General features: G+C 34.4%; 1 protein-coding gene across 1 annotated transcript in view; it reads left to right on the plus strand.

Annotated features, from left to right (window-relative positions):
• Positions 1–15475, plus strand: part of DPYD (dihydropyrimidine dehydrogenase) — an 875642-nt gene that overhangs the window by 30728 nt on the left and 829439 nt on the right. The window contains 1 exon segment of the mRNA XM_017850609.1: positions 12058–12168. Coding sequence (XP_017706098.1) covers positions 12058–12168 — 111 coding nt within the window.

Consider the following 15475-nt stretch of genomic DNA (forward strand, 5'->3'; position numbering starts at 1 on the left):
CTGGAATCAACCCAGATGTCCATCAGTGACAGACTGGATTAAGAAAATGTGGCACGTATACACCGTGGAATACTATGTAGCCATAAAAAAGGATGAGTTCATGTCCTTTGTAGGGACATGGATGCAGCTGGAAACCATCATTTTCAGCAAACTATTGCAAGAACAGAAAACCAAATACCGCATGTTCTCACTCATAGGTGGGAATTGAACAATGAGATCACTTGGACACAGGAAGGGGATCATCACACACTGGGTCCTATTGTGGGGAGGAGGGGGAGGGATAGCATTAGGAGATATACCTAATATAAATTACGAGTTAATGGGTGAAGCACACCAACATGGCACATGTATACATATGTAACCTGCACGTTGTGCACATGTACCCTAGAACTTAAGGTATAATGGAAAAAAAAATACAGTAGGTGTTATCACATTTTATATATTTTTGATAACTCCTTATAAGTGTTTTCATTTGACACTGTATTTCTGAAATCCTACACTAAAAATATGCAAACTGTATATATATAAAATTTATATGTTATTAATGTTTTGCAATTTAAATTGTTTAAAGACTAAAGATATATAATTAATAGCTAGTGTTAAATTATTTGGTAAATTGTTTTTCTTTTCTTAAATTAAGCAATATGTTAAAATATTTCCTTTGGTTATTCTGACGTTTCTTCTTGGTAAAATGATACAGTCAACGTGATACCGTTTGAACTCTTAGGCTAAAGGTGTCTTTAAGTTGATGCCCAATATTAATAGTATTTGCATACTTCCTCAGGTGGTAGAATCCTTTCCTTGTCTGTTATGAACTGTTTATGTTCCCTCAAAATTCATATGTTGAAGATTTAACTTCCAATATGTGGTATTTGAAGATGGAGCCTTTAGAAGGTAACTAGGGGTAGATGAGGTCATGAGGGTGGGACCCTCATAATGGGATTAGTGCTTCTTATAAGAAGAGACTACAGAGAGCTTTCTCTCATTCTCACTCGCTCTCTCTGCAACATGATCACACTGCAAAAAAGGTGGCTGTCAGTGAGTCAGAAAAGGGAAAAGGATTCTTACCTGGAACCAAATTGTCAGGCATCTTGAGCTTAGACTTTCCAGCCTCAAACTGTGAGAAATAAAGATCTGTTGTTTAGGCCACCCAACCTATGGTATTCCATTATAAAAGCCTGAACAGACTAAATCGTCTACAGAATTAGTCACTACCTTTGGCATGCTCTATTCTGTATTAAGAATTGTGAAGTTAATACCAGATGTTATTATTCTTATGTTTGAGTTGTCAATTTTTTGGGAAGACAATAAAAAGACTTTTTTTTCTTCATTTAGAGATCATTTAGGCACCTGTTGTGTGGTGTGTATTTTAGAAGTGAAGGAGAGTCACACACTGGGCCTTGCAAAGACAGACAAAGAGCTTCCTCTGTCTGACTGACTTTACCTTGTTGAGTGTGAGAGTGACATAATAGACGTGATATTTTAAAATGTGTAAACTATTTGTGTTAACTATATGCTCAGTAGAAGTGAATCAAATATTGCAGGCAATATGATGAGCATTCTGAAGGGATTCATTTGTTTTCAGTTGGTAACGTTTTTTGATGTTTTACAAATTCATCATTTTTCATCTGACATGCCCTTCCTGGGAAGGAAATGTAATGTAAATTTACCTAAACATGTTGGGACCAAAGACCCATGAGTTATATACAGTTCTATGGATTATAAAATGATACCTACATTGCTGTATATATGCAATGGATATTAAAATCTGTTTTTGAATTTCATGACCCTTCCACACTGCCATATTAATTTGTGAAAAGCATATTGTATTTTCAGGCAGTCTGCCTTTGAAATTGCAGGGCTTAGGGCAATGATAAGTTCAGAGACCCATGACTCAGTTGGTGATTTGGTTTCCTCTGAGATACATCTCTATTTTTTGTACTACCTTATTTATAGATACTTTCTTACCTATTGTCTTCATCCTTTTTCTATATTCCTCTACTTTTAACAATGATTCCCATGTATACATTCAGAATTGACAATATAGGAATATGAATATACATTGGGCTAATAGTGGCTAAAACCTAGTTCTATTTCATACATAGCTAACATGTGGTAAGCACTTACTGCCTGCACCACTCTAAACATCTTTTGCATTATCTTAGTCAATCATCGAAACAACCCTATGGGGTAAGTACTGTTACTAAATCACCATTTTACAGTTGAAGGAGTAGAGAACTTGAGAGTTTAAATAACCAACAAGAATAGTAGTGCTAAGATAGAAACCCAAATTTAATTTCAAACATTATGCATATTGCTTAGTGAATGCTTAACAAAATGAAAGTTGGAAGATTTGGGACTATCAGAGATTCCTTCCTTCATACATTTTTAATAAATGGCAGGGAGTTACCCACTGTGCATAAAGGGAAAATTAGCCTTTGTACAGAGCTAGTAAAATGGGAAAAAAAGTAAGATAAGTTACTTGGAAAAGTAGAACAACCTAGAGGCTTAGAAACCTGTGTCTGGGTGAAGAATGGAAGTACATTAAAAAAATTATTAGGTAAATGTAAATCTTTGACCAGGACTGATTACCATGCATTTCTAAAATTTGTAGACTCGAAGGTTGATTGTATCTCAAGTGTGAACCTAGGATGCAAAATAAAGCCACATTCTCTCTCTTCTGTTCCCTACCTATCAGGAGATGGGCCATATCAGTTCTGAGCTTATTCAAGAACCAAAGGTACCTCTGTGAATTTCTAAGATATTAATTAAATCACTCTACACTACTATGACTAATGAGAGACATGGAGAAAGGTTGGATAATTGGCTGAGACTGGGGCTTTTACACAAGAGACTGTTAAGCAAATAAACTGAAAAATTTAGTTCTCCGCTGACCAGCCTTTGTTAGATTGTTATCTGGATACGGTAACGAATACTCATCAAAAACATTAATCAATAGATATTTCTGTTTTTCTGTTAGCTGAGAATATTTATTGATAAAAAATTGGCAGCACAGTGCAGTGTTATATTGAAATCAAAGTATTTATGCCCAATTATGAAAGAAATGGGAAAAACATGTTTATTATTATCGTTGTTTACTTGATGCATTGGAAAGTAGGAAATAACTTATAGAGAACTTAGAATAAGCCATTAAAGAAAAATTTAAGCATAATTTAAATAAGACAAAACTTAATTTATCATCTTAAGCATGTAAGTACAAAATGTCAGCAACATGTGTATCGTTTTAATAGCTCAGAATTATAGTAAGTAATTACCAGTATTGAATAGGAAAAATTTGTTTATAACTTCAAATGCAAAGGATAAAGGAAGCTTAATGGTATACTATGTTTGGATAATTACTATTGTGATGTAAAACAAAACCACATGTTAAGAAAGAAGATATGTTGGTCAAGTAGCTTCCTGCAATTGGAATTCAAGCTCTTTAATACTGAAGCTCCAACGTTTTAGGCCTAAAATTTGGTGATTTTATTTGTGACATGAAGGCCTGTGATTGTAATCAATACAGGCTTCTCTTTTTTGCCCTCGGTGGTAATACAGAAAAACTCTCTTTAGATGTGTAATTGTAGTTTGTATGTTTCAGCATTCCACTGCTTCATAGAATAGTGTTAACAGACCAAACAGTGACAGTATATAACTCTCACTTAATTTAATTTATACTTGGCTCTGGATAATATTCTATCATTTCTTAAACTAAATAAAATTAGTACAGTAAAATTTTTTTCTAATTTTGTTTTTCTGCCTTTAGAATAACCAGTATTTCTTTATTGTGTTACTGAAAATGTTTGGTAAAGTCAAAGGTCACATTCTTTGATGAGAGAAAAATCTCCCTGTATAAGTAATATACCCTGTATCTGAAAGGGTTAATGTGCTGCTTAAAGTGCTCAATTTATCCAGAGAGGGGACCCTGTGACCTGTTGGAACCTGGCTTTGGCCATTTCTTGGGAAAAATGCAATTTAGAACTCTCCTGTATTATCTGCCAGCTGCTTAGTTATTGATGATATTGACTTTTAGTTTTAAAAGTATTGCTTTGGAAAATTATTTTAACAGCTCTGAACCACTCATGTCTTGTATTTTATTTTATATCACATTTCATTGGGGATATTATGAAGCCAAATTTTTGGTAAGCGTTTTCCACAATTCAATTTATTTTTACCCAAGATCCATTGAATTCAACTCACTGCCTTTTCACAAGAGATTAACCCAATATTTCATGTTATGTTATGCGTTCTACTTATGCTATGTGAAAGAAAAGTAGCTATGATAAGTAGCCAATAAATTACATTCAGAATGTTTATTCTCAAAAGTTATATTACTATGCTGACATAGATAAACATGATCATTTATCACAATATGGAATATGGAAATGAAAACTAAAATAAATGCAGCCATCTTTCTTGCATGTTACCTGGTTGGTTTGCTTTAAATGCTAGAATAACTACTTTAAAAAAATGTATCTTTGTATTTCTCAATTTGAATTAATAGATGAAATTAGTAATGGTTGAAAGCTGAATAGATAAGCACAACATTATTTCTGGAATAAGAAAATGTTTTCACTTTTTTTCTATTAAGCATGAGATACTTGAATCTCTAATATTGGCTTTTGTAAAATAGGTTGTTTTAGTATTATTTCATCATAAGGAATATACCATTTAAAATTACAGCTTTATTGTTATATTTTGCTTGACACAGATATCTAACTTGAGAGACTGAAGAAATATGATTTCTGTAATATTTAGGAGTTACTAAAAATAATCTTGTTACATTTATATTGAGCTAATAAAGGAAGTTTTAGTGCTGTTTATTAGAGTGGATAAAGTATGTGGCTAAATCGACTGAATGTAGAATTTTAATAGGATTTTATTTTTGGTAACAGCTTTATTGATATATACAGTTCACAAACCAATAATTCACCAATGTAAAGTATAGAATTCAAAGTATTTTTTGGTGTATGATTCAGAGTTATGCCAATATAACCATAATCAGGTTTCTTCACTCCAAAAAGAAATCGTATCTTTTTTATACTAGCTGTCTCATTTCTCCCTAATCCGCCAGCCTGAGCAACCACTAATAGACTTTTTATCTCTATAGATTTGCTTATTCTGGACATTTTATATAAATGGTATCATACAATATGTCATATTTTGTAGCTAACATCTTTCACTTAGCATAATGTTTACAATATTCATCATATTGTTTTTGAATTTTCCAAATTTCTTTCTGTTATTGATATCTAATTCTATTCCAATGAAGAGGGAGAGCTATTTTGTATGATTTAATATTTTTAAGTTAGTGGAGACTTTGTTTTCATTTAGCGTACAATATATCCTAGAGAAGATTCCATATAGAGTTGAGAAGGATGTGTATTTTGCTCTTTTAAAGTGTTATATGGATGTCTGTTAGGTCTTGTTGATTTATAGTTGTTGTTCAAATCTTCTCTTTCCTTTTTGGTGTTCTATCCATTATTTAATGTAGAGTATTGAAGTCTTTAATTAGTATTGTTTAAAGGTTTGTTTCCCTTCAAATTTGTTTGTATTTTGGGCCTTGTTGTTAGGCACATATATGTTTATAATTGTTATATTTTCCTGGTAGATTGAGCCTTTATTATGATAAAATATTCCTCTTTATTTCTGGTAAATATTTTTGTTTCTTTAAAACTTTATTGTTGTAATATTAGTATGGGCACTGTAGCTTTCATGCTGCTGCTATTTGCATGATATGTCATTTTCTATCTTTTACTTTCAACATATTTGTGTCATTGCATTTACCTGTGTTTTACTGTTGACCTTTGTTTTTTTCATGTGAATACGAAGTTATGGTTACTTTCTGCCTGAAGAACTTCCTTTAATTTTATTTTTTTCACTATTTATTTATTTATTTATTTATGGACGGAGTTTCATTCTTGTTGCCTAGGCTGGAGTACAGTGGTGCAGTCTCGGCTCATTGTTACCTCACCTCTGGAGTTCAAGTGATTCTCCTGCTTCGAAGCCTCCTAAGTAGCTGGGATTACAGGCACCTGCCACCATGCCTGGCTAATTTTTGTATCTTTAGTAGAGACAGGGTTTCACCATGTTGGCCAGGCTGGTCTTGAACTCCTGACCTCAGTGATCCATCTGCCTTGGACTCCCAAAGTGTTGGGATTACAGGCATGAGCCATCATGCCTGGCCAAGAACTTCCTTTAGTAATTCTTATAAGTCGCATCTGCTAATAGCAAATTATCGCATTCTTTATTTTTCTGGGAATGGCTTTATTTTACCTTTATTTTTTGAAAGATAGCTTTGTTGGGTATAGGAGTTATGGTTTACTTTTTTTTTTCTTTTAGTACTTTGTATGTCTTATCCCACTTCTTTCTGGTCTCTGTGGTTGATAATGAGAAATTCACTGTTAAACTTATTGAAATTCTTTTGTACATGATAAATTATTTTTTCTTTTGCTACACTCAAGATTTTCTTTTTGGCATTGACTTTCAGGACTTTTACTAATGTTCTTTGTGTGGATCTCTTTACATTTAGCATACTTCACATTCATTAGCTTCCTGAAGGTATAGTTTTAATATTTTGTTCTGCTTTATAAAAAATTAAATTGGGCAAATTTTAAGCTGGTATAACTTCTGTATTTTCTCCTCCTTTGTCTTTTCTTCTTCAGGCAGTCCCATTACAGTATTTTGGTTTGCTCAGTGGTGTATCCCATATCATTGAGGCTCTGTTAATTTTTCTTTATTCTTTTTCTCTTTGGTCTTCAGATTGTCTTCAAGATTCTCTCTTGAGCTGTCTTTAAGTTTGTTGATTCTTTCTTCTGCTAGTTCAAATCTACTATTGAACTCTAGTGAATGTTTCATAATAGCTATTGTATTTTTCACGTCCAGAATGCCTGCTTGTTGTTTTTGTTAAATGTTGTTTTTGTTAAAATGTTTTAAATACTTTATATCTCTGTATGGATATTCTGTACTCTCTAAAACATTGTCAACATACTTTCCTTGTAATGACTGGTTTGAAGTGTGTATTAGTTATCATGCTGCTGTAAAGAACTGCCTGAGACTGGGCAACTTATAAAGCAAAGTAGTTTAACTGCCTCACAGTTCTGCATGTCTGGGGAGGCCTCAGGAAACTTACAATCATGGCAGAAGGGGAAGCAAACACGTCCTTCTTCACATGACAGCAGGAAGAAATGCTTAACAAAGACAGAAAAGCCGCTTATAAAACCATCACATATCGTGAGAACTCACTCACTACCATGAGAACAGCAGTTTGGGGGTAACTGGCCCCATGATTCAATTACCTCCCACCGGGGCCCTCCCATGACTACATGGGGATTATGGGAACTACAATTCAAAATGAGATTTGGGTGGGGACACAGCTGAAGCATATCAAAGTGTTAAATTTGACACGTGGACCCTATTAATGGGTGTTACTGTTGTCTGCTTTTTTTGTGTGTCTGTATGGATAACACAATTCTGTTTCTCTGCATGACTCGTACTTTTATAAGTTGAAGACGGAACATCTTACATAATGTAGCTATTCTTGCTGGACATTAACTCCCTTCTAGAGGAGGGTGACTTGTTATTGGTGACTGGATATACTTTTTTTTTTTTTTTTTTTTTTTTTTGTGCAGAGTCTCACTTTGCTACCCAGGCTGGAGTAAAGTGGCATGGTCACAACTCACTGCATCTTTGACCTCCCTGACTCAGGCGATCCTCCTGATTCAGCCTTCTGAGTAGCTGAGACCACAGGCAATATGCCACCATGCCTGGATAATTTTTGTATTTTTTGTAGTGATGGGGATTCACCATGTTGCCCAGGCTAGTCTTGAACTCCTCAAGCCATCCACTTGCCTCATCCTCCCAAAGTGCTGGCATTACAGGCATGACCCACTATGCCTGGCCTGGATATACTATTTAGGGATGTACATTTTCCTCTAGTATGAAACACTGATACCATTCTCACAGAGTGCAGCCTTGGATATGTGTAGTCATTCTTGGGTGTCCATGGTTTTATCGGGTGTCTCTTTGCCTTTTTCTCTGATCTCTCTTTTAAGTTGTCTGCTTGTATTGATGTCACACCCAGATCTTAGTTCCAATGGCTTCTGGTTGATTTCTTTATTACTTTTGCTGTGGAATATGAATTGTTCCACAGTGTGATTCAGTTAAATTTGGGCCCTTTTTCAGTGGTAGTTTTTGAAGCGAGTCCTTGAGGTTTTTTGTAACTCCAGGAGAACTCATCTTATGTTTCCTTTCCTGGTTTTCCCTTATGAACTCTCTGCCTTATGGTTTAGTTTATTGTTTTCAGGAAGCTACCTCTCTCTTAATTGTTTGACATGAAGATTTTTATTGTGTGTAAGAGTACTCTTAGATTTGAACTTCCCTGCATACAGGTTCAAATAAAGTCAGTTCCTTTGGGGGGACCTTTCTGTTCTTATGACTTGTGTCTTCTGGGAAAAATTATCTGGGCCACCACTCCAGAGCTGAGGGTAGTGACAATGGTCCACTTCTCTCAGAGTTACATTTCTGCTTTTATGAGCAAGGTGCTAGGTATAGGCAATAGCCTCTAGTTCTCTCAGCTTGCTGTTCCTCGTGTGCAAACTCTACCCAGTAAGTGAGGTGAGATAATGATAATCAGGGCCCTGGTGTTATTGGCTTGATTTTCCTGAGGTAGAACCTTGGCTCTTTGGGTGGAGGCTGGATGGAGTAACAGAACTCCTGACCTGTCAGCTGCACTTTAGTCTCAGCTGCACTCAGTTGCAGTTTTGTCTCTGTGTAGAATGGGGGAGAGAGAAAATGAGAAATGCTGGCATCTTACCCCTCCCTGGGAGATACTATAGCCCTCAACTAGTGGCTGGGGTGGAGCGAGCTCTGTGTTTTGAGCTATACCCATCTGAGGTAGAATGACTGTCACACTGGACTGAAATGGTGTGGGTTATACTTCAGATGCCATAGACCTTCACTGCTCTTACCAGTTTTAGTCGGTTTTCATGTATTATTATTTCTTCATTTGCTGTTTGCCTTAAGGCAAATTTCCGGAGACTTTAAAGGATTTTATTTTACTATTTTGCAGTTATGTTTATTTTTATGGGTGTCAGTCTGCAGAGGTCCTTACTCTAACATTCCAGAGGTGACTTCTTAATGGTCATATTTACTGGCTTGCTCAAAACAGGGTTTGAAATTAATTTTTCATTGAGCTACTCAGGTACAAATTGATATTGTTTATTTATTTATTTATTTTTTGAGACGGAGTCTCGCTCTGTCGCCCAGGCTAGAGTGCAGTGGCCGGATCTCAGCTCACTACAAGCTCCCCCTCCCGGGTTTACACCATTCTCCTGCCTCAGCCTCCTGAGTAGCTGGGACTACAGGCGCCTGCCACCTCGCCCGGCTAGTTTTTTGTATTTTTTAGTAGAGACGGGGTTTCACCGGGTTAGCCAGGATGGTCTCGATCTCCTGACCTTGTGATCCGCCCATCTTGGCCTCCCAAAGTGCTGGGATTACAGGCTTGAGCCACCGCGCCCGGCCAAATTGATATTATTTAAACATGTGGTTAAAAATGTTTCCTACCTCATATCTCAAAAAGTGACTTTTAAATATAGCCCTCATCTTTGGATCAGGTTCAATATAAGTCCCATACTCAGACGAACAGAATTCCAATTCAATTCTTTTTGCATATAAACTGTGAGATCTTAAGCAGGTTACTTAACCACCCTCAATTTATTTGCTCATCCTAAGTATTGGGATAGTAGTAGCTGTTTGTAAGTTAAATTACATAATGGATGTGAAAGCTTTTGAACTTTTAAACTCTAAAAACTTAAAACACAGAGGATTGTTATTACCACTTTAAATCAAATGCAGAATGAAATGAAGTGACTTTTCTGATTTTATTCTTGTCTACGAATACTAAGTATAACATTTATTTTAGAAAGTCATTTATGATTTTAAATTCTTCATATTAGCATGTGATACTCTTATAAAATCAGCTAAGATATCACCTAGAAAATGATTACTCTAGATATGTTGATTGTGGAATTTCAATAGTAGAGGGGGGAAATAACATTTTTAGCTTGTGTCTGGTATTAATAGTATAATTATTTTATCTGTCCATTTATTTTGGTCTTTTTGATAGTTCTCAGTGGATCTCAGCAAGAGTTCATTTTTATATGTGAAAATGATGAACATGATTCAATAATTTTTAAAGAATCATGCAATCTAGATTTGGAAGGTGATCTTGGATTTGGTCAAATCTAGTAGGAATTGCATTCTCAGGTCCCCTGTCAAATTCTTACCTATCCCCTACATGAACAAATCATGGACAGAGGGTTACTGTTGCAAACAGCTGCTGGATTCCATTTTCACTACACTTCAATTTTTAGGGTGTTGGTAGTTTAGAAAACGTGTTGTATCATGCTTTTCATTTATTCTTTACTTCTGATTCAGGTGTTGCTGTATTTTGCATGTGAGGAAATCAAAGATCAGAAAGATCAATGGTTTACTCAAAGTTATAAGACTACTAGGAATTAAAATTAGATTCATGATTTTGAATCACTATTTTACAGGAATAAGCATATGCTACCTACCTGGTGCTGTATATCATAAACTGAAAGATTTTTAAAAAGTCAGGAATCCCTCAGCTCAAAACATGCACAGTTTAGAAGGGAAGAAAAATTCTTAAAGCAGCGGTTACTGTTTAGATTGGAATACTGTGGTAGAGATGTTTCAGTGATCTGGAACAGAAAATGGATCTAGATTATTGAGGGGTAACTTCATGGAAGAAGATGACTTTTGAAATGAACATCATTTAAAATGACTGCAGTAATGTCAGCTAGAATGATTTCTAATACAATCTCAGCTGTCACTTTTTAATTTATATCTGAATCCAAATCTTCCTCCATTAATTTTCACAGCATTGGTTCTGTATTAATACAAAACAAATTAAATCTCTTCCGTGTGAAAGCTCTTCACCTACTGAAATATACTGTGTCTCTCCCAGATCTTTTCTCCAGGCTTTTCTTCAGCTGTTGCATCTAACTTTTCAACACATAATCATTATTGAAAGATGGTAGGTAATAATATTAATTTGGTTAAACAGAAGCATTTGCTGCTACCATGGGTCCTCCTCTCTGGTGAAACAACAGTATGTTGTTCATTGTTGTTGATAATATTTGTTTGTTTTTTGTAAGGATTTTTTTTTTCTGGTCAAGAATTGCTTCTGTCTAATTAGTAGAAAATACAATAGGAATTACTCCATTCATATTTTGCCCAGTATTAGTCTATTAATGTAAGCTATTTGAGATCCATGCAACATTTTAAACATATATTTTAGCTTTTTATCAATGTATAATGATATACATTGATATAACGATATCATTATATCAATAACATTATTAGATTTTTTCCTAAGAAAAGTGTATCTTCTCACTTTTTCCATATAAATTTTCATTGTATTAGGATTTTCCCATACTGAATTTTTTTTTTGAAAACCAAATATAGGATGTCTAACTTGATTTTATTAAACACGATCTTGCAAATTTGGGGTAATTCTTCTGATTTACATGTAATCTTGTGTGTGTGTGTGTGTGTGTGTGTGTGTGTGTGTGATTCCTAAGTTTTCTTTCCTAGCTAACGCTTTCTTTAGGGGCCTGTAGGAGGAAATCCTAGATAAAGTTTGATTTCTAAAAATGCCACCAGACAAGGTGGCTCATGCCTGTAATCCCAGCACTTTGGGAGGCTGAGGCAGGTGGATCACTTGAGTCCAGGAGTTCAAGGCTAGCCTGGGCAACATGGCGAAATCTCATCTCTACTAACAATACAAAAATTAGCCAGGAGTGGTAGCATGCGACTGTAGTCCGAGCTACTTGGGAGGATAAGGTGGGAGGATTGCCTGAGCCTGGAAGGTAGAGGTTGCAGTGAGCTGAGATTGTACCACTGCACTCCAGCCTGGGTTACAAAGTGAGAGAGACCTTGTCTCAAAATAAAAAAATAAAATACAATAAAAATAAGTTTAAACGAATGCTAACATATTTCCATATGTTTACACATTGTTTATGTTGTCTTTAGAGCATCCTGGCTTTAAATCCTCGAATACAAACTCATGCAACTCTGCGTTCCACTTCGGCCAAGAAATTAGACAAGAAACATTGGAAAAGAAATCCTGATAAGAACTGCTTTGTAAGTACCACAGATACATTATTTCATGCTGAAAATTATCTCACTCCACACATTGTAAGACAAGATTTTACATACACTTAGAAATACAATTAGGTATTAAAGTACAGCTGTGATTTAAAAAAAAATTTTAAATATTTAATATTTGAACAACTTTGAAAGTGTATTTTTAATTACATTGCTTTAAAAAAATCTCCTGAAAACAAATTATATGCAGGTTGAGTAACCCAAATACGAAAATTCAAAATACCCAAATCTGAAACAATTCTGGTGTTAAGCATTTTCGATAAGAGATATGCAACCTGTAAATTTAGTTTGGTGCCAAAATTTCTTTTCTCAAAATCTTTAAAATTTGTCTCAAAATTGTTTTGCCTGTTGATACAGTGATACAGAAGAGTTTTCATATTAATGATATAGTCTAAATGAAGGAAGTTATAGATACACTGGTATCTGTGGACTTTAAAAATACACTCTTATAGAATATATGAACATTAGATGTTCTATGAACATCTAATAATATGAACACCTAATATTTCCAGGTGAGGTACAGGAGCAAAACAGCATTTCTCTGAGATTGCTGCTAGAACTTTAACTGTATCTAGAAGGTGATTATAGAGCTGGAACTGTGAGACCATAGATGGGATATAAGTCCAACCTTAAAGGCGGTGTTAGAAACTCCATCTTAAGGTTATATACATTTTTAAATTTTGAAAGAAATGCCCTTTTACCTGATTTCCCCAAGTTAATTTACCCCAAATTAATATTCCCAAATTAATGAGTGAGACCGTAGCATTAGCTTAACATTAGCTCTATTGGAACTTTGTATATACTTTCTTATACAATGTATGATTTCAGTTTATGTACTTCTTTCCTTCTTCTTATATCATGAACTCTTTGAGGATGGGAATTGAGGGTGTGTGCTCATGTGTGCTTGTATTTATCTAATTTTCAGTTTTTCTGTCACCAGCCACAGGGCAAATTTTTTGAATGAAAAAAGAAATAGAAACAGAGAAACAATATTACATGAAAAGATCCCATAGACACTTAATTACAGACCTCGATTTTGAATTCAGTTTTTCTTGGTCCAGTTTTGGGAGCTTTGCTTTCTACCATGATGCTTCTAGTAGAGGTCTCTAAAAGGAAAACAGTGTGATCCAGGTTGTTCAAGGACTAGGCCGCTTACAAGGCATGACCCAGTATAATGATAAGAACAATTGAAGAACACTGAAAAAAGAATGTCATAATTTTTAAACTTGAAAGCCCTTAAAGACAATCAAGCCTAAATCTCTAATTTTAAAAGGTCTGAGAACTATGATCAAGAGACACTATGTGACTTCCCTAATGTTTCACATTTATAAGTTTTCAAACTATTTATGGTCAGGATTTTATTTTGAAATGGAGACTTTCTTTATTATGATTACTGTTGTTGTTATTTTATGGAATTTAGCATTTGTATCTCATAATGTGATCCTATAAATTGAGGTTATTTTATCGTTTTAAAAATAATGACCAAGGCGCAGTGAGGTCAGTTTCCTCTGTCAAATACATATTGACACAAATATTTATAAAAGCAATTTAGGGAGGGATTGCATTGGAGAGTTATACATGATATAAATGATGAATTGATGGGTGCTGACGAGTTGATGGGTGCAGCACACCAACATGGCATAAGTATACATATGTAACAAACCTGCACGTTATGCACATGTACCCTAGAACTTAAAGTATAATAAAAAAAAAAAAAAAAAAAAAAAAAAAAAAAAAAAAAGCAATTTGACAATATTCATTTGTACCTGTGATGCTGTACATAGGGATGCTATTTATACCTAGGGATGCTATAACAGGATACCACAGACTAGGTGGATTAAACAACAGAGACTTATTTTCTCACAGTTCTGGAAGTTAGGAGTCCCAGATCAAGGTGATTTCTTCCAAGACCTCTCTCCTTGGCTTGTAGATGGTGTCTTCTCCCTGAGTTTTCACTTGGGGTGTGCTTGTGTCCAAATAAGAACATCAGCTATGTTGTATTAGGACATACCCTAATAACCTCATTTTAACTTAATTACCTCTTTAAAGACTCTCTCTCCAAATATAGCTACATTTTGAGATAGTGGAGGTTAGTTAGGACTTCAACGTAAGATTTTTGGGGAGATATAGTTCAGTTCATAACAATAATTTTAAATTATCACTTATACCAGTAATTTATTTTCTAATAACATATCTGAAGGAAAGAATTAGGAATGTAGGTAAAGAATTAAGTACAAAGAGGAGTATCTTAGGCATTATTTATTCAGTGGAGATAAATGTAGGGGAAATCCCACTGAATTCCAAACAGTGGGTCATGGTTAAGCAAATTAGAGTAAATTAATTCAGTGGTATATTGTGCAATCATTAAAATGTTTTTGAAATAATCTGAATAAATTCTGTCTGCATTACATGGTAAAAGGATTTAACATCACTGTATTCAATAGTGATTGTGTACACTTACACATAACCATACCTTTATATATATATATCCACAAAGAACAAAAAAATACTGAAATGTTAATATTGATTATATATTTTTGGCACTTTTGTATATTTCAGGTCTTCTATGAGTATTAGTATAAAAATAAAATGGAAACTTTAGATCTGTGTTAAAATGATAATCTCAATTTATAAGATCAGATTTATTGCACTGATGTCTATTAGTTTGAAGACTGTCTGTGACATTCATGAATTTCTCAGAGCAGTGAAGTTTATTCCCAAAAGTGAAATATGAAGCTAGGGTTGAAAGTTATTCTCAGTGTGGTTAAATAATACTGCTCATTTCCCATTTGTTATTATCCTCTTCATGCTGGCATAAAGAATTGAATGAAAGTGTCACCAAAACATATGGTTTGTTTTTCAATTCATAAAGACCCAAGTAGGGTGCCGGAACTTTTATCCCCACTAGCTGGCCAGTAACTGATGAGATATGAAAAAGTTTTCTTCTTACCTCACTGACATCTCCTATCTTGTTTTTCTTCACTTCTTTGTTGATTATTTCTCCTCTCACCCCTTAGATATTTCAGTGCCCAGAGCTCAAACTCTTTCTTTCTTTTAAAATAGTCACTACATTGGTTATCTTATTATCTCCTTACTTTTAATACTATCTTTAGATTGAAGATTCCTTTATATTTCTAGCCTGCATTACTGTCTCTCAATCTATATCCATATCTATCTATATCTGTATCTATATCTATATCTATATCTATATCTATATCTATATCTATATCTATATCTATCTATGCTATATGTTTCTTATGTTTACTTACCAAAAACAGAGTTA

Source organism: Rhinopithecus bieti, unplaced genomic scaffold (assembly GCF_001698545.2).
Source record: "Rhinopithecus bieti isolate Rb0 unplaced genomic scaffold, ASM169854v2 scaffold_1887, whole genome shotgun sequence".
Taxonomy (NCBI): Eukaryota; Metazoa; Chordata; class Mammalia; order Primates; family Cercopithecidae; genus Rhinopithecus; species Rhinopithecus bieti.